General features: G+C 42.2%; 1 protein-coding gene across 4 annotated transcripts; it reads left to right on the top strand.

Annotated features, from left to right (window-relative positions):
• Positions 1–67: 67 nt before the first annotated feature.
• znf740b (zinc finger protein 740b) lies at positions 68–8977 on the top strand. Of its 4 annotated transcripts, none has more exons than XM_021565947.2 (7): positions 73–221; positions 1499–1661; positions 2030–2251; positions 2703–2843; positions 2991–3114; positions 4350–4468; positions 5722–8977. In XM_021565947.2, the coding sequence occupies exons 2-7, from the start codon at positions 1617–1619 to the stop codon at positions 5905–5907; spliced, it is 837 nt and encodes a 278-aa protein (XP_021421622.1). In that variant the 5' UTR covers positions 73–221; positions 1499–1616; the 3' UTR covers positions 5908–8977. The 4 variants fall into 4 exon arrangements, with proteins under 4 accessions (XP_021421623.1, XP_021421622.1, XP_021421620.1 ...); XM_021565945.2 differs by having other exon boundaries at positions 74–221; positions 2988–3114; XM_021565946.2 differs by lacking the exon at positions 73–221 and adding an exon at positions 275–879 and having other exon boundaries at positions 2988–3114.
• The last annotated feature ends 11377 nt before the right edge of the window (positions 8978–20354 follow it).

Raw genomic sequence — 20354 nt, 5'->3', positions numbered from 1 at the left:
GAGGACTTCCACCAGACTGACTATGGTCTTCCAACAATCCGCCGCAATAGCAAGCCCCCTATATTTCCCTTACCAACATGGCCGATATCATGCGTCATTAAACTCATAATGTGGACGGTCTCCCCGGGGAACACTTCCGGTGTAGTTTCCTGTGTTTGTAAACTGAGAAAATTGGAACTCCGACAAGAAATATTAATCTGCAAAACTCAAACAAACCTAAGGTAAACCCATTATAAAATGTAGTTCCCAACAAAGCCACTATAGAGTTGCAATGCATAAGTTATTTCCCAGAATTGTAAGGCAATGAGAGTTATGACAGTTTGTAGTCGGCGCTCAACCCGCACGCCCTGCATGGCTGTTGTTGTGTTGTCTGAGGGGGGTACCCAACCAGTGAGTCATCTTGCGCTAGCTTCACCTAAGCAGACCCTTGCTTTACCCCATAAGTTACCGCATTGATCGCTAATTCTTAAAATATTTAACCAAACAATATTTTCACTCATGGTCTTAGCTAACGTTACCCCGTAGCTATGTGTTGGTGTTTGGCCTCGAACACTCAGTGAAGATGTCTAGCTACGGTTAAATAGCTAACGTTAGCCAGCTAACTTAGCTTGCTAATTAGGTAGCTAGCTCCTTCTGTAACGTTGAGCTCGCTCAGTATTCAGACAGTATTGTAGTTAACTAGAGCAGTGCAGTCTAAGGGCACTGAATAATAATGCATTTGACGTGAGCTCTAACAAGCTAGGTAGATAGCCCTTCAACTTCCAGGCAGCTTTAGCCCCTCACTTCTAGGCAACTTTAGCGGGCACTTTGCATGGAGACTAGAGTACATGTTTGTAGAGTAGAGGGAACACACGATGATCGATCAACTGTGTGTATAGGGTAAACTATGCTTTCCTGTTTGTTTTTGTACTTGACTCTTAACATGTGATTGCATTTCATTAGCCTATACTTGGGTCAATATTGAACGGCATCTTGAGTAACTTGCACATGCATGAATCATAACCCCTTTTCCAGATCATATTCATGAACAGAATGTGTTTTATCGTCCTCCTCCAGCTTTATTTCTGCCATCATTGCAACAATATTTGACAATAATCTTTTGTTTTCCATGGGAAGAGGAGGCATACACTAAACCATTGGGGCTGCTGTCTCCAAGCCTGATATCGACTTTCTTTGTTGACCATGCCAAATGTATAAAATCACATTTTATTGGTCACACACATGGTTAGCATATGTTAATGCGAGTGTAGCTAAATGCATGTGCTTCTAGTTCTGACTGCAGCAATATCTAACCTAACAATTCCACAACTACCTAATACACACAAATCTAAGTAAAGGGATGGAATAAGAATATGTACATATAAATATATGGATGAGAAATGACCGAGCACCCCTAATAATTAAACAAATGACACTCTATTAGGTATATTAGGCCTGAATTTGAATACCAGTAGTCATGGTCAAATAATTTGGCCTCACAATAACCCTCTATTTCCAGGCTTTGCCACCTGATGATTTGGGTGGGTGTAGTCTTCTCACACCCCTCATCCTGAGTGAACCCCCTTGATGCGCCCCTGTACACCCAAACACACACGCATTCAATCCACGCACCGGCGATGACACACCATCCCAACAACTCAGTTCGAGACCACATGAAATGGGTCAGTTGAATTCTCCTTTCTTCTTTCCATTTTTGCTTTTATTTATTTTGTCTCTTGTTTTTCGTCTTTGTGCCACAATTCCATTACATTCATGGCTTGAAGCCTTTCTCTCATCCTCACTTTTTCTCTGAGTCTTTCCATTAGAGGCCTGACAGACCAGGCCAAAATAGTCTGAAAACAGTCAGTGGATGACCATCTGCAATCCCTGCGTGTCAGCCTTTATGCGTGAGACTGTGGCCCTGACATTGACCCTGATGCTGACTCTGAGCTGCTGCTTGTCCTGTGTAGTTCCTGCAGTCTGAGTTGATGACAATCCTAGGCCACCATACTACTCTCAAACTGAACTGCTGTTTGTGTTGTTCCTCCAGGCCGGGTTGCTGGGCTGTGAGGCGGTGCTGTCCAGCATGGCCCTGATGCAGGCCAACAACATGTCTGGGGGACAAAAGAAGATGTCACAGCACGACCAGGGCCAGAGGGACATCAACAACCCTGAGAGCCACCAGCAGCAGTCTCACCAATCACACCACAACAATCACCAGTCCCACCACAGCCACATGGTTCTGCCCTTGGGAGTCAGCTGCCCACCCCTGGTGAGAAATAGACACATGCAGCCCGACTATGAGCAGCTCGCCGAACAATGCTGAAAGTACATTTTTTCATGTGTTCAACCGCAAACTGTCATAAACAAATCTCACAAATACTGTATCAGACACTGCAAGCTCCCAGATACTATCCAATCACAGCCACATTTTCATTATCCCACCCTTGGTTAGCCACAATTGGCTTAAAAATCCAAATATAACATATCTATAACAATATCTGGCGATTAATTTCCAGCAACGTTGCCTGTCTGTGTATGCGTGCGTTTGCCTATCACTTTGTATAGCCAGTTAGCAATGCTTATGATAACCGTCTTGTGGGTAGTGTGTAATTATAGTAAATCTATCAACAACAAAAAAAGAATACACGTCTAAGCAGTAGCTCTATTTTGGCTGGTACGTTAGAAACATATGAATTATCAACCGTCTCTCCTCTCGATAGTTTATTAGAAAGGATGGACACTCGTGTCACGCACCCAGGCTGCTGGATGAGAAAGATATGCAGGCCAGCCAGAATACACAACCGACAAAAAAGAAGCACAGAAAATCAGCCACACCCAACAAGCTGAGAGAGAAAGTGGAGGTAAGTTGTGTTTATGTGAGAGTGGAGGAAATGGAATTTACAACGCAGGACAGAAGTGTGTGCGTGTGCTGTATCGTTACACTAATTGTGTGTGTGTATAATATGACAAGTTGTAATATTTTGAAAACTCATTGTGTTTCTCAGCAGGTGGAGATGGATATTAATGGTGATGATCACAATTCACAAGTACAGAAGAACTTTATCTGTGAGCACTGCTATGGAGCATTCCGAAGTAGCTACCACCTGAAGCGGCACATTCTCACTCATACAGGTTTGTATTGCATTACGTTTCCCCTTCCTTGCTCAGGAATACTCATAAAATGTGTTAAATTATAACACTAGTCATAGAAAAGTAGAGAAACATGCACGACTCACAAATAAAAGCAGATGTTTTATTTTTCCTTGAAGGATCCAGCTATGGTGGTAATTCCTGTCATGTCTGACTACTACAGTACTGCTTGTTCATGTACTAGCTAACAGCAACAAGCCCAGACGAGCTAGCTAAACGTTGTCAGCATCCAGCAGTGATCCGCTTGGTGGTTGCATAGTAACGGTGTCACCGGCCCGACCAGTCGTGAAACTGAGCTGCTCTGGCCCGGGTTTCCCTCGACCCAGCTCTGAATTTGAGAATAACATTTGAGCCTGCTCGAATTTGGCCGTAATTTTAAGTGCTAGTGGAAACAGTAAAATGATTTCTCTTTAATTTTGCAATCTGTGGATACTATGTGATTAGAAAGGTTCAGAACTTATGTGAATCATCACAGCGCAGTTGAAACAAATATATGGCACATGGAAATCACAAGAGGGTGCTTTAGGGAGATGGGTGGGCTGAGAACCGCTAAGGGGTGTTTTTTAAAAGCCCACGATCTGTAATAGTTATGACTGAAAAAACGATATACACTCAGTGACCAGTTTATTAGGTACACCCATCTAGTACCGGGTCGGACCACCCTTTGCCTCCAGGAAAGCCTGAATTCTTCGGGGCATGGAAACTTTGCTTAATTGGGACCGAACGTGTGCCAGGAAAACATTCCCCACACAATTACACCACCAGCCTGTACTGTAGACACTAGAGGTCAAACAATAGATTTTTTTAACGCCGATACCGATTAATCGGCCGATTTTTAAAATGTGTATATATATATTATATATTGTCATTATTACAAAAATGTGTATAAATGTGTAAAATATGTGTGTGTATATATATATATATATATATATATACACACACATATTTTACACATTTATACACATTTTTGTAATAATGACAATTGCAACAATACTGAATGAACAATGAACACTTTTATTTTAACTTAATATAATACATATGGGCTTTTGGATGGGTGTTCTTAAGGTGATTCCACAGGTTGGTGGTATTTTTTGATTTAGCCGTTGCTGACCCCATGCTTACATCTTACAGGCTCCCCCCCCCAACCCCAAAAGGTACAAATCCATCAAATGCAATCTATAGCATTAAGTTTTGAACAGTGTTTTTGTGTTGTTTAGGGGAGAAGCCGTTTGCGTGTGACGTGTGTGACATGCGGTTTATTCAGCGATACCACCTGGACAGACACAAGAGAGTTCACAGTGGAGAGAAGCCCTACCAGTGTGATCGCTGCAATCAGGTAAGTGAGATCTACACTGAACAAAAATATAAATGCAAAATGCAACCATTTCAAAGATTTGACTGATTTACAGTTCATATAAGAACATCAGTCAATTTTAAATAATTTAATTAGGCCATAATCTATTGATTTCACATGACTGGGAATACAGAGATGTATTGGTTGGTCACAGATGCCTTAAAAAAAAAGGTAGGGCTGTGGACCAGAACCAGTCCGTATCTGGTGTGACCACCATTTGCCTCATGCAGCACGACACATCTCCTTCGCATAGAGTTGATCAGGTGGATGAATGGCAGGACTATGGGCCTCAGGATCTCGTCAAGGTATCTCAGTGCATTCAAATTGCCATCGATATAATGCAATTGTGTTCGTTGTCTGTAGCTTATGCCTGCCCATACCATAACCCCATCGCCACCGTGGGGTACTCTGTTCACAACGTTGACATCAAATTTGAAATTATAAAAATTATCAGCAAACCACTCGCCCACAAGAAGCCATACACGTTGTCTGCCATCTGCCCGGTACAGTTGAAACTGGGACTAATCCGTGAAGAGCACACTTCTCCAACGTGCAGGTGGCCATTGAGTCAGGTCTGCGTTGTGAGGCCGTTTGGACATACTGCCAAATTCTCTAAAATGACATTGGAGGCAGCTTATGGTAGAGAAATTAACTTTCAACAGCTCTGGTGGACATTCCTGCAGCCATCATGCCAATTGCATGCTCCCTCAACTTGAGACATCTGTGGCATTATGTTGTGTACATTTTAGTGACCTTTTGTTCCCAGCACAAAGTGCACCTGTGTAATGATCATGCTGTTTCATCAGCTTCTTGATATGCCACCTTGTCAGGTGAATGGTTTATCTTGGCAACGGAGAAATGCTCACTAACAGGGATATAATCAAATTTGTACACGTCATTTGAGAGAAATAAAAATGTTGTTCGTATCGAACAAATCTTATGGGAACTTTAATTTCAGCCCATGAAACAACGGACAAACACAACCTGTTGCGTTTATATTTCTGTTCAGTATACATACACACACCTGGGGCACTCTCAGCAAGGCACAACTTTGTGGAACGTTCAGATAGAAATATGTTCTGTAGAATATGGAATCATGTCGGCTCTATTCATGACATTTCTATCTGCAACATTTGCCTACTGAACATGGTTCAGGGTTTGGGGTCAATACGTACATTACACTGACTCCCATCATTTGTGGTTACTTGTATGCTTTCCCTCTGCCCCGGTTCCAGAGTTTCTCGCGGACGGACCGTCTGCTACGTCATCGCCGTCTGTGTGGGGCGGGAAGGAGCATTCCCAAGGAGGAGAACCAGTCATTCTCCTGCGAGGGCAGAGGAGGAGCCTACTCCCAGGATGCACCTGGGCACACGGCTGCCTGGAGCCCCCTACAGCAGCAGAGCAGCCGTCTGGCTGTCTGATCTTTAAACGCTGACCCTCTCACAGACAGCAGTGCTGCATCTTCCCTCAGCCCAGATAAACCTGGCTAAGACAGACACCAAACCTTAAGTTGTTCTCACCAACTAGCTCATATCCTGTTGATGGGATAGTGGATTATTTTCTACTTTTGTAATAACTTTTTAAATAAATGTTGTATTGTTACGTACATGGTACTTAACAGAAGGGGAAGACGAGACCTCGGGTGGGGTGGGAGGAGTTTGGGCAAGCTGTCATATTACTACGGCAATAATGAATTCATTAACTGACATGTTTTAGCCTCAATTGGACAAGTGTTTTTTTTTTTTTGACTGGAGACTTAAGCTCTTTCCAGACAGTAAGAGAAAATTCAGAGTGGAGTTCGGCGAAATCGAGCAGATTCCTATTATCTCCGTAAGGCAGCTTTCACGTGCACTGCTGACCGCTCCGCCTGGATAGAATCCCCCACCCCCACCCCCTAGCTCCATTGAATGGGAAACTCCACCGCTACTTCCTGCCTGGAAAGCCCTTTATTGTGAGGTTGGTCTGGTCATACCAATATGAACAACTGGCTTTGCTTCTTCTTCTTTTTTTTTTAACCATTTGATTGTATGTGTACGCTTACCATTGGACAATACGGATCAGTAACCTAGGACACTCTTCCTGATCCACTAGCAGCCTCAGTGGCCAAGCACATCATACTATGGACATTATTAAGTATTTGAAGGAAAATGTTGAACACACAAATCCTTGTGGCCTTGAACCACTCAGATTCATTCAAGTTGGTTCTGTTACTACTACTAGCTTAACAGTTCCTGGTTTGACTTGTTAGTGAATGGCCGTAGCCTAATAGACCTGTGTAACTAGCTGACCCTACCTTGATATTGAGATCATTGGGTAGTTGACACATTTCTTGTTCTCCATTGTTAGTGTCATTTACATACATCCAGTTCTTGTTATGTTTGACTCAATTCTGTCTAAAGATATCTAACTTTCTAATTTGCTACACTGGTCAGATGTTTAACTCTAGAACCTCACATAGCTACCGTTTTGGGGATAGTGACCATGGAAATGAAATTACTCATGTCCATTCTAGTATTCTAAGTGATCTCGTGTTTCTTTGTTGTGAATAATCAGGTGTCTTATCTCAAAGGACGTCTGTGCATGTAAGTCTATTCTATATTCATTCAGACTCTATGAAGAGTATCAATAGGTAGTTTTTTTGTCTTTCATTGTTATCAAATGTCCTGAGTATGTCGATCCATCTTGTTATATTTCTGGTGTTATTTTAAAGAAGAGGTAATCTCATGAAGCAGGACAGTTGACCTGCTCTGACCCAGTTTGTGAACAAATGCTTCCTCTATAATATCATACCATGTTGATGTTTCTACAGTGAGCTCAGTGTTGTGACAGTTGTTGTTGTTTTCGCTCTGTACTCCAGCACGTTGGATTGGAATGATACGAGGTTAAAGTGCAGACTGTCAGCTTTAGTTTCATCCAAATCGGGTGAGCCGTTGAATAATTACAGCATTTTCTGGTCAAATTCACTTATACAGTATGTGTATTACAGTTATCAAAAGTTAAGTATTTGGTCCAATATTCATAGCATGTAATGGTATCAAGCTTGTGACTCTACACATTTCTTGGATGCATTTGCTGTTGGTTTTGATTGTTTCAGATTATTTTGTAATCGAAATCAATGGTAAATAACGCATTGTGTCACCTACACCTACATTGATGTGGATGCTACCAGGATTGCGGATAATCCTGAATGAATCGTGAATAATGATGAGTGAGAAAGTTAGAGGCACAATCTAAAATGACACTACATTATTTACCATTCATTTCTATTGTGCACAAAATAATCTGAAACACAAGTTTGTAGAGTGACAAGTTTAACGTAGTCATTGCGTGCTAGGAATATGGGAGCAAACACTAAACTTTTTACTATTTGTCCCAATACTTTTGGCCCCCTAAAATGGGGAGACTATTTACAAAAAGTGTTTGTAATTTCAAAATGGTTCACCTGATATTGATGAAAAACCCCTCAAATAAAGCTGATAGCCTAGTCTGCACTTTAACCTTATAGTCATTGTATAATTTCAAATCCAATGTGCTGGAGTAAAGATGTGAAAACAACAAATGTCACTCCCAATAATTTGAGCTCACTTTATTCACCTCTAGCATCTAAAGTGAAGATTACCATTTCTGAAATCCAAATCGACCCCTACAACCTAGGCACTCCTGTAGATCTGAGAGAAATTCTAATATGGTATTATGGTAATACCATCTAGTCTAATCCTCTCAGACCTACAGGAATGGCTAAACAGTAGGTGCTAGGGGTCGGTTTAGAATTCAGTATATTTCTCAGTGGACATCCATGGTAACAGAAGTTCCACTGGGTTTTTATTTTTCTCTCACATTTTTATTGGAGCATCTCCGGTTCCATTATGGTAGCCTGGTCCCACATCAGTTTGTACTGGCTTGCCAACTCCTGTGGTCATTGCCATACCAATGACCATAGGAGTTGGCAATACAGCACAAACAGATCTGGGACCAAGCTATCATTGACATTCTATATCTGTAAACACTGGATTGAGGAAGCCCAAAATATAGGAGATACAACAGTTATCTGTTTAGACCGAGAATCTTTTCTATAGAGGACAAGTAGTTACTATCGCATCACAGTCAGATTGTAAGTCGTGTCAAAGGAGTTGGTGGCCCTTTACAAAGACTAAAGCCAGTTAGTTTTCTACTGCTGAATTTAAGTTAATATATATTTTAAAATTAGGAGTAGAGGCAGAACTGCCACTAGTGCCTGTCTACTGTAGCAGTCATAATTAACTTTTTTATTACTAGTAGTTTTGCATGCATCTGTGATTGTCAAAATGAAGGGATATTGTATAAATGTTTTTAGTACAAATGGTTTAAAAATAAAATTAGTTTTTTTAAAGTAAAATAACTTTGTCATTATCACAATCCTAGTAAAGTTGTGATAAAATAAAGTTGACTCGGTAACATTGTAGTGAATGGAAAAACTAGGGCCTCAAGCTTTAATAAACGTGTTTCTCTTTTGGTGCTGTCAATGCTTTCTCAAATGATTTAGAGAATTGTAGTTTCACCCATCTTGCCATACTGGTTCATCTGAAATGGACTCCAAATCATATCTGGACAACGATATTGCATAGCTGTGACCGTGAGACGCCACTAGAGGAGGCTCTATCCACAGCCATTATATCTGATTGCAACCCAACAGCAGTCAGGTTTTGATCCTATTTGCAACATGATCTAGTTGAGAAAGGGGGGGATACCTAGTCAGTTGTACAACTGAATGCATCTTCTGCATTTAACCCAACCCCTCTGAATGAGGGAGGTGCAGGGGGCTGCCATAATCGACTTCCACGTCTTCTGCGCCCGGGGAACAGTGGGTTAACTGCCTTGCTCGGGCAGAACGACAGATGTTTTTTACCTTGTCTGCTCGGGGATTCGATCCTGCAACCTTCCGGTTACTGACCCAATGCTCTAACCACTAGGCTACATAGTGGGGCTGTCCCTTCTATACCTCTCCCCCTCTCTTGTTTTGGGCCATCCCTTCCTCTCCCAACCTCTCTCCCCTTTGTATTGGAGCTATCCTCCCTCTAATTGACCAGGCGTTGTAATTAAACCTCCAGGAAGATGAGCTGGATTAGATCAGCCTACACTGGAGACTGCAGGCCAGGGAGCGTGTGCTCTGCCCCTGGGGAGACATCGGCTCCCTCTCCACCCCTGATTTACAGTCCCCACAGGACAGAGCACTTAACACTGTACTGCCTTAAGTGAGGTGAGAGAGGGGGTGATACCACTCCATAATCTCAGAAAGTGTTGAAATCATCTAGGTTTGAAATCATTCTACAGACAGCACTATGGGGTCTGGTCAAAAGTAGTGCACTATGTTGGAAATAGGGCGCCGTTTGGGACGCATAGACTGAGGCCTGCTTTGTTATCCATTATCACCCAGTCAGCAAGACGAGTGAGGCGTGGCTGACCTGACAGAGGCCCCTCTTCTACTGCTACTCTGTTAGGGCCCTACACACTAAGGATAGTCCGAAGACAAATGAACAATTATAACCAAATATAAATCTGTCAATATCTCTATTATTTTAAGAGGTTTTCAGGTTACAAAAATATCTGTGGTTATTTTGTATTTTTCCAGGGTTCGGTCTCTTTACTTACCCCTGTTTGGTTCCTGTCTATGGTCAAATACCTCTCTCACACACACACACACACACAGCCAATATGATTGAAACCCTCTGTCCCAACAATATCTCCCTCTCCCCATGGTGCACGACCCAAGAGCCTTTCCTCCTCTCTCCTCATTTCATGTTTGATTAATAAATGGTACAGCCGCTCTGTGTGAATGCCGTGGAAGAGTGTGTGTGTGCGCGCGCCCTCCCTGCTATTCATCATGACAGCCCACCTCTGTGTTAATTAGCTCTGGTATTTAAGCCAGCATACAGACAGAGCGAGGTGTACCTTTTAAACGTGTGTGCACACTTCATTAAATATTCACGTGTGCTCGTTACTCCAAACCCCACCGCCCATTGTACACCACCTCTACACACACAGGTACTACTACCTAGTACATACCGGCGGTGTAGCCACCCAGTGACAAAATATGGATACAGAAATGGCCTTGTCCCTTGAAACCTAGAGTTCAGGCTTAGGCACTTAAAAGTGTGTTAGATCAATTGGTTTATAAATGAGGACCAAGTCGTAAAGCATGGTTTATATCATGATGTGCTTCTGAAGGTAAACCACAACCTTCCAAAGCTTCTCAAATGACAGCCTATTAGTAAACAGGTACAGAAACACTTCCATTACCAGGAGGCATTTTCCATAAATTCTGAAATCCCAACAGCTCTGCATAAAGAAATTGTGAAAACAATATTTTTTTTTCATGAACACCAAAATAATATTATATTCTGAAATACTGAATGCAATTATTCTGAAATTAATTATATATGAGAGTCTGAATCCTTATACAGAGTATAACACAGAGGCATAATAGACCCATAAAAGAGCTGTTCAGAGGACCCAAGACATCAGTGAGCATGAAGTACTCTCTTGGGACAGGAAAGCAAGAATGGACCCTTAAAATGGCAGCCATCTTATGACTTACTGCATAAGGGTGATAGACAAAATGGCTTCCAAATAGTTGTATTCATTTGGTTTAATGGGTAAATGCAGAGATGGGCAATAATCCTGTAAAATATGTATTTCAATTAGTTTGGAATATTTTGTCATTTGTATTTCACTGCTGGCCTGAATCCAATGTTTTTTTGTAACAAGACACATTTGTGTGCCATTTTTTAAAAGTTTTTTTTTTTTTTTTACAGCAGTTCACAATTTGTTGGCCCCATGGTGTGATGAGAGCGTCAGCAAAATTACCAAAATGTAACAAGACTTCGATCACAGGAGGTTGGTGGCACCTTAATTGGGGAGAACAGGCTCGTGGTAATGGCTGGAGCGGAATTAGTGGAATGGTATCAAATACATCCGACACGTGGGTTCCATGTGTCTGACGCCATTGCATTCGCTCCTTTCCAGACATTTTATGAGCCGTCCTCCCCTCAGCAGCCTCCACTGTTTTAGATGCATCTTTTGCCTACTAAAAACAGATAGAAAGCAGCTCTATTTTGCACAGGCAATCACTTGATTAAAAAAAATAAAAAATAAAAAAAAATACAAAAAAGTCCCCTGGCTGTGATACTATAGAATTTATTTTATATGGGACAATAAGCAAAAGCTGGGAAAAAAAAAGTTCCAATTTACAGTTCGTTTACCACCAGATAAGCTGCTTTTTGACATTTTTGTAACACTCAAGATTAATTAGCTGAAGCATATTATTCCCATTCCTCAACACTCCTGTCCCATCTGATCAAGTCTGGAAGAGAAGTTGTCACCATCAGAGCATATGATGAGTGACTAGGGATTTGAACGAATGAAACAAGTCACACGATTGGCCTACTTACATGTTTATCACACCAAATCATGCATATTCATGTGTTAACCCATGAGACTCACAGACTAGAACAAAGTTTCATGTTTTCCCCTTCTGTCCACCCCCATGCTGAGAGAGTGGAGATCTGGTGTTGTATTGGTTCAATAGTCATTCACATTCCCTGCATAGGATTGACACCACTTCCAGGCCGGCGCCCAGTCCAGCCCTCCTTTCTTTCCAAACCAAGACAACATGGGTGGGTGCCTCAGTGAGTGGTTTGCCACCCCAGCCCCCTGCAGACAGGAGGAGGCTGGAGAGAGTCATAGGCGTTTAGCTGGGACAGACAGCTACATTAACCCACTGTGGCCCCACGCCACCACCACCCCATTAATCTGCAGCTCGTTGGGACCCGTCAAGGCCGGCGAGGCGGGGCTGGTCCCTCTTCAGGGAATATCGAGCCAAGACATCATGGGTGGGCGTCACTGCCACCCAGTCAGCATGCTGTAGTCTGCACTACTAGTCTCTATTTACGTAAGTCACTCTGAGATCTCCAAAAAGTCTCTCAAGGGCCCAACTCAGAGTTGAGATAAGCAGGCAATACTCAGACTTGTGTGTAAATCATTCATTTGGAGACGTGGGCAAAAATGTAATCACCGGCTCTCAATTCAGGATACAGCCCTAAACCTGTTAGCTACAGTGCAGTATGTCACAAGTCAGGAAGACTAGTTAAATACATATTGTTCTGGTCTAAAAAGTTATTTCACATATTTTGCTTGTCTAAAGAGGCCCTTCACATATTTAGTCACTGAGTTCACCAAGGGCCTCTCTAAATCTGTTACAGCAACAGTATGTCAGGAGTTAGGACCAAGAAGTAGGTTAGATAAAGTTTAAAAAATTATATATATATATATATATATATATATATATATATATATATATATAGTACAGGTCATAGATATGCTGCACATGAAATACGAGTCTCCATAATCTGTGCTCACCATAGAGGAGAATTTTAACAAGGCTTCTTCCAGGCTCAACTTCTAGGCTCAGCTGTAGCAGTGTGACTTCTGGTGCAAATCCCAAAAGACACCCTATTCCCTATTTAGTGCACTACCTTTGACCAGGCTCTATACATGGAATAGAGGGCCATTTGAGACACAAGCCCTGGTATGAGAGACTGTCTGATCACTTGACTGCTCTGCTCTGACACGCTGAAGTCATGCAGAGGATTTATTAAAGCAATATTCCAGCCCTGTTTGTAATCAACCTGTATGACATACTTAGTCATTTCTGAAATCGATGCGCATGGAGATATGATACAATCATGGCATATTAACCCAACGAGGCGGATGGGAGCGATCAAAAACAGAACATTAAAAAGGTTTAGCGCTTTACCTTACACATTGTGGCAACATATCTTTTTTTTAATGCTCACTTGATAACTATTATACGCTTTTGATATGATTAGGCTGTCTTGTCATAATCAGAGATGGGCAGTATTTCTGTTACATGTATTTGAAATACGTATTTCAATTACTTTTGAGTCATTTTTATTTCACCGGCCTGAAATACAATCCAATTTCATTTGTATCAAGATACTTTTTCGAGACCTGTATTTAAAATAAAAATGTGTAGCAGCTCACCCTGCATTGAAATCAGAAGTCTGATGGCACTATGGTGGGATGAGTGTCAAAAATGTAAATGTAAAATAATGTCAAAATGAACACTTGCAAGCATGCTGGGTATTATTCTAACGAACTCTGCCTGCGAAACAAGGCCAATAATAATACCCAGTGTGCTTTGCAATTGTTCATTTTTACATTTTGGTCGTTTAGAAGACACTCTTAACCATATCGACTTACAGTCAGTGCATTCAACTAAGGTCGATCAAAAAAACAAACATCACAGTCATAGCAATAATAATAAAAAAAAAAATTGTTACCATTACTGAGAATGTTGTTGTAGTTAAGGCGTCTACTTTTATATTTTTTGAATGAAAATAGCAACAATATATTTTATGTAGATAAAATACAAGGGGCTTTTGCAAGCAAAGTATTGTATCTCGATACAATACTTGGCAAATGTCTCTTATTTTTGTTTTGAGACATTGATCGGTCGGATATTTTGTATTTGTAATAAGATACTTAGACGTATCATTTGCCCATCTGTGGTCAAAATGTCAGTCATGAGTACACAGAAGCGATGAGCTATGCTGTTTAGGTGCAGAACCGGTTCTCTCTTTTAACACAGCACAGCAACAGTGAGTCTGCGTCTGCCATGTACTAACCTCGAGCTAAGCAAGTTCATATCCCGGTCTCTCTCTCAAGGAATTATGCAATTACATTGCAGTTGTCCAGGTCTTCTTTCTCTCTCACGCTCTCTCTCTCTTTCTATTTTCCAGCAATTTTCCACTTGAGCAGACCAACCTAACCTGTAAGTGTCAGGTGAAGGAGTGAGGAGGGATCTGATATCAGGTGAATGATGCATGAATCCCTGGGGTTTGATAGACAGGGGCGGCCTTACCATTTACCCTTAGAGATATTCACGGGTCACTGCCGGTACAAAAGTGCACTCTGGGCTCATATTCATAAATTAGAATAACTTTATTTATTATTAATATTATAAAGTGTCTCAGAGTAGTGAGTGCTGATCCAGGATCAGTTTTGTCTTTTGGATCATAATGAATTAGATGAAGCCACTGGTTCTGGACCCCGTTTTGGCTTGGTGGGAGATCTGGCGACGTGCCCTTGGGCGGGGCACTTGACCCTGGTTGCTCCTGTGGGTCGCTCTGGACGGGAGACGATTAGAGAACTGAATGTAATGTAAATGTTGAGTGGTTTCACTGCAGGTAGATTGTATGTTTTAACATTTTTTTTAAAGATACAAAAAAAAAACATTATTTAGAGTCGGAGAGATGGCTGGGACCTGATCCTAGATCAGCACTCCTACTGTGAGGCGCTTTATGAATACAGGCCATGGGTTCCTTTGGACCTCCACGGGATAGAATGAAGGCATAGGAACTGCAAAAGGCATAGAGGAATGGTAGGACAAAGGCGAAGAGAAGACAAGCCAAGTTGGAGTCTTTTTTCCATTTACTACACCCTGGATAATGCATGTCATTAACCTATCAAGGTGCTGGAATATTTATATGACCAAGTTAGAGAAGCAAATGAAACATGATGAAGGATGGATGAATAGCTTAGTGTAAAAGCAAAGTTATTCAATGATGGAATAAAAAGCGTTATCCTAACAAACCTCTAACTTTCCCACCGAAAGGATCAACAGCAGCTAATAAACCAGCTACGGTCCTTGTGACATAAAAAAAAAAAAAAAATCATTCATCAACACGGAATTAAACAGTTGCATTAGTGATTTATCGTCATCTTATGTCTGGCTGATGGAAACATAGCTAGGCAGTAGATAGATAATGTGTAGCGAGCAAACTGTATTTATCGCTGATTGGAGGAGATACGGTACCCGTGGGCAGATAGACAGGGATTCAAAATGACTGGCAGTTTGCGTCTGTTGATCAGTGGTGGTATAGTGATTTAGTTTGCCACTTTAAGTCTTATTATAGGTGTTGATATATAATAAAGTGATATAATTCTGCCTCGTTGATTACAGGATGTATGGGCCGGGGATAGACGGGGTAAGATGGTTGAGGAGGCAGTTACTGATCCTTATGATACCGGTCTACTGCTGGATAAATAAATATCTGATGAAGTCGCTACAGACAGACAGGACACACACACACACACACACAATTCAATGATGATGGTGGAGCAGTTGTGTGTGTGTGTGTGTGTGACTCGGGCTGCCTCTCATATTGACCTCTTTCTCCGTGTGACTCTTTCTAGTAGGAGTGGGTCTCTCCTATTATCCGTCTTTCTCTCTGCGACTCTCTACTAGTAGGCTTGTGCTTGGGTCTCTCCTCCCCTATGGTGACGTCAGTCCAGCAGCGTTAACCAGCAGGCAGCACCACCTCCCTTCAGGGATAAGATTTTATGACTGAAACCTGACACCGTTTCTGTGTCCTATAAGCGACAGAGCTGTAACTCACTTCAAAGGCAGCTGGCATCGAATCACAGCACGGCCATAAATTGCCCTGTCACGCCTGGGCCAATCAGGACAAGGCACTAAATCACACGTCGCGCTGGCGGCCAATGGAAAGACGGTGGCGGTAAATCTGTCAAGCGTATGTCTGTTAACGGTGTTGTGGTGTGGTTGGGGAATCCGTGGGGAGGGAGGAAGCGAGGGGAGAAAGTGAGAGAGAGAAAGAATAGATGACAGAGGGCGGAGGGGAGGGAGAAGGGGTGGGTGAACTGAAGGCTACAGCAGTATGCCACAGAATAAAACGCTTGTTTTCTCCCTCCCATTCTTTAGCCACGCCATGTTCAAAGTCACATCCAAAACATACTGTTTAAAAAACTTAAAAAGAGCATAGAGAGGGCAGACAGAGGAATGTGACAAAAACAAGACTAAACACGGCCACAAAGGAGGAGAAACATATGTCGTCCCCCCACCCCCGAGGGATGGTACTGGAGTTGGATAACACCAGGAAAAACACCCATAAACCTTTACTGCCACCACAGACGGCTGTATGTCTGATGTCTGCAGTGAAAATGAGTTATGGGAATTATTTTTTCACCCTCTCTTTGCATCACTAGCCAACTCCTCCAGTCCAAACTGTAGGTTGACTGTGTCATAATAACACTCACCTCTGGCTCTGATAGCCATGAAACAGCAATATCAGTGGGCAGACAAGCTGGGACAAGCTGGAGGCATGAGGGCAGACAGTGGGACTGAATGGCTGGAGGCAGACTGCCCCGGGTCTAGGGGTCAGGGGCTGTGAGCTGCACGCTCTGCTCAGAGTGGCCTCTGGCTGACCAGATGTGGCCCCCCCTCCAGCTCTCTGCAGCAGGCTACAGTCAGCGGGTCCAAAGCAAGAGTGGTTGTCGTCTGGGTACTACAACACAGCAAGACAGAGGCCTGGATCTGAAGGGATTTCATTATGCTTATAAATCACAAAGAGAGAGAGCGACAGACAGACAGAGAAACTAGCAGGTCCTCTTCCCACATCAACAGCCTTGTGCGGAATGACATCTGAGGGTTCACGTTTCACGTATGACACGTTTCACATGTGTTCGGACATAACATACTATTAAAAAAAATTGAGAACAGACTTTCAGTGAGGAACAAGGAAAAACATTTTACCAAAAGTAAAACTGCAAAAGGCATAGAGGAATGGTAGGACAAAGGCAGAGAGAAGACAAGCCAAGTTTAAGTATTTTTTCCCCCCCCATTTACTACACCCTGGATAATGCATGTCATTAACCTATCAAGGTTCTGGAATATTTATATGACCAAGTTAGAGAAGCAAATGAAACATGATGAAGGATAGATAAATAGCTTAGTGTAAAAGCAAAAGTTAGTCAATGATGGGGGGAGAAATAAAAAGCGTTATCCTAACAAACCTCTAACTTTCCCACCGAAAGGATCAACAGCAGCTAACAAACCAGCTACGGTCCTTGTGACATTTAAAAAAAAAAAAAAGTCATACATCAACACGGAATTAAACAGTTGCACCAGTGATTTATCGTCATCTTATGGCATTGATTTGAATACAATAATTGTTTTCTCTCGCAAAAACAGACCGTGTGCTGAGTTATGGCTGAGGGGGCCGGGGCAGAGAGAAAGTGCTGTGGTCTGTGCTCTGATGGTGGTGTTGTTGTTTTTGGCTGGCTACTCCACAGAGCAAAGCAGCAATGATTTTCTATTCTATGGGAATCCATAAACAGCCCCTGTGAGGGCCACCATGGCGACCAGAGCCATAAAGCATGTCATACTGTAGTGATGCTGTTGAGAAGAGACCAGCCCAAGACCCCTTTACTACCCCTCCTCCATCCATGCTTTCAGTCCCAGCTCCCCTCCATACACACACACACACACACACACCTTTATAGCTCTCGTTCACACAGTCTCTGTGCCTATAAATTATTTTCTGATTGGTTTAAATTGAGGAAATGTTGCTCATGACTCTATTTTCTACATTATTCTGTTGAAGGCAGACAAATAGGGGTGCAAATGTTTGGTTTGTGTGACGCGTCAGTCTATCCTATGATAAAAAAAACAACAACGTCTTCTGAATGATCACATTGTGGACGCTGCAGTAGCAGCGGAGTGGATGTTTGAGCGTTGGTGTATACCAGTGATTGAGGAAGTGTGGGTAATGAAAGAATTATGGGCTTTGACCTACGGACCCACTGCCGGGCCTCTAGTCAGATCCTCTATTGTCTTGCTAGCAAGTCCACCACTCTTTACTGTGTTGAAGTGGATACAGAGATGCCATGACTGACAGGTGTGTCCCCATCACCGGTACCATGCCATTTCGCCACTCCCAATATCAAAACAGTTTGCTGATACTGAAGCTCAACCTATAGCACATGTCCCAGTCAGTGTGTGGTTTCACAGGAGGGAAATCAGGAGGTGTGAAGGTTAAAAGAGGACAAGGTTATAGACAGCAGCAGATCTAGACAGCAGCACTGCCGTAGGTGCGTCGATTCATCTCGCCGTGTCCTCACCCAGCAGACGAGGGAGGGAAACAGCTCAAATGGATCTCGCACGCACAAAAACACACATTGGTACTTCCTGCATTGCCATTCACGCACGTAGTCGTCATCTAGATGTTCTATATGTCCCAGTCACTGTGTGTGTGTGTCCTGCCGTCCCTTCAAATCCAAGCAGATATTCCACCGGCGGGAGGGCTGGCAGAACCTTGGGGCAGTCAACGGCTATCTTTCATCAGATAATTATCTTTCATCGTAAAACGCCGTAGAGGTAATTTATATTAATTATACAGGAATGAGTATAATAGTCTGAAACGCCACGGTTGACACGCTGTACATAACACGCTGTAAAACAGCCAGGAGTGTGTGGTGGGCTCGAGCCTTGTAATTGATGGGACAAAAACAGCGGCATTGTGTCTGAGCAGGTCGAATAAGCAAACATCTTAAGAAAAAGGACAATCATGTCTGGGTCAAGGCTTATAAGGCCTCACTAGCAGGTTTCAGGCCTGTTGTTCTATGAAACACAAACTTGCTAAGAAAGGGTGCTTCGGTTTGGATTTTCATGCCCATTCCCCATTTTTACTTCTACTTTAATAAGACCGAGGGTCAGTGTTATCAAACTCCTCTGATCTGACTGGACATTAATTGAACACTCCCTTCATCTCTTTCCGCCTTCGATATCCGAGCCAAATTCTCATTAAGGAGAGAGAGAATAGAAAAGAGAAGGGAGCCCGAGGTGAACAGCAACCTCATCCATCCATTGTCCATGAGCAGTACATGCTCTCTGTCCTAGAGATGGGTCTGTACACGCTGGGGTTGTAAACTTACAACAGGCAGTGTGAGTGAGTACATTAAAGACACCTAGGGAAAATCTATAACGTTAAAAAAAATAGATATAAAATACTAAAGTCATACTGATGCTATACTGATCCAATACGGTTCACATTAATAAATGGTAGACCAGTTATGAAACATGGTACACATCTCAGTTTGCATCAAACACCTTATAGAAGTCAGATTGAGAATGTGTGTAACTACACTAGGGGCAATAGGCACCAAACAGACAAACAGGGAGGGACCATCTGAACTTCTTAATATCGATTTCCATTCCGAAAAGTTAAACATTTTCATTTGCGTGCCCTTATAAATACAACCCAGCAGTGCTGGAGGAATGCAGACACTAAAAGAACGTGATATAGTGCCTGATTCCGCACCCATTTCTCTGGAGGGCATCTTTCAATTGATTTAAAATTAATGTGGTGGTGGTGAGAGCTCTAAAAAAAAAAAAAAAAAAAAAAAAAGATGAATTGCATGCTTCAATTCATCTCTGTACTGCTCAATTTGGATTGAATGTGTAGTGAGATTACCGAGGGAAATCAAGGTAACTCAAGGTAAAAACATGTAAGACATGATTCATCAGCATCTAAACACATAACGTTAACTGAAAGTGTCTCAATAAAGACGCACTTAGTTACATCAAAATAATTTACCTCAGGAATGGGTTTTGATGCGTCAACCAGGAGATGGAGCCCTTGCTTTAGCTGGGAGTCTCTCCCTGTTTGGCCAGCCAAGTTCTCTGGAAATACATTGTCTGACATGGGAATGTTGCCACTGAGGAGACAGTACATGATTCAAGTGGACTGAAATTCCACGTAATCTACAGGGCATTAACTGGGGGGTTCGAGCCCTGAATGCTGATTGGCTGACAGCCATGGTGTGTGTGATATATATATATATATCATATATATATATATATATATATATATATATGAGAGAGAGTAATGGAGCATAGTCTACCAGAGTTTTCATTTATAAAAACCTTACATTAACATATTTCAATGTGTGACAAGATCAATAGGGCGACCAAGAACATAACCAACCACAAAATATCATAATAGTCGAAGCG

This window comes from Oncorhynchus mykiss, chromosome 16 (assembly GCF_013265735.2).
Source record: "Oncorhynchus mykiss isolate Arlee chromosome 16, USDA_OmykA_1.1, whole genome shotgun sequence".
Lineage (NCBI taxonomy): Eukaryota > Metazoa > Chordata > Actinopteri > Salmoniformes > Salmonidae > Oncorhynchus > Oncorhynchus mykiss.
This window is presented reverse-complemented; position numbering and strand designations above follow the sequence as displayed.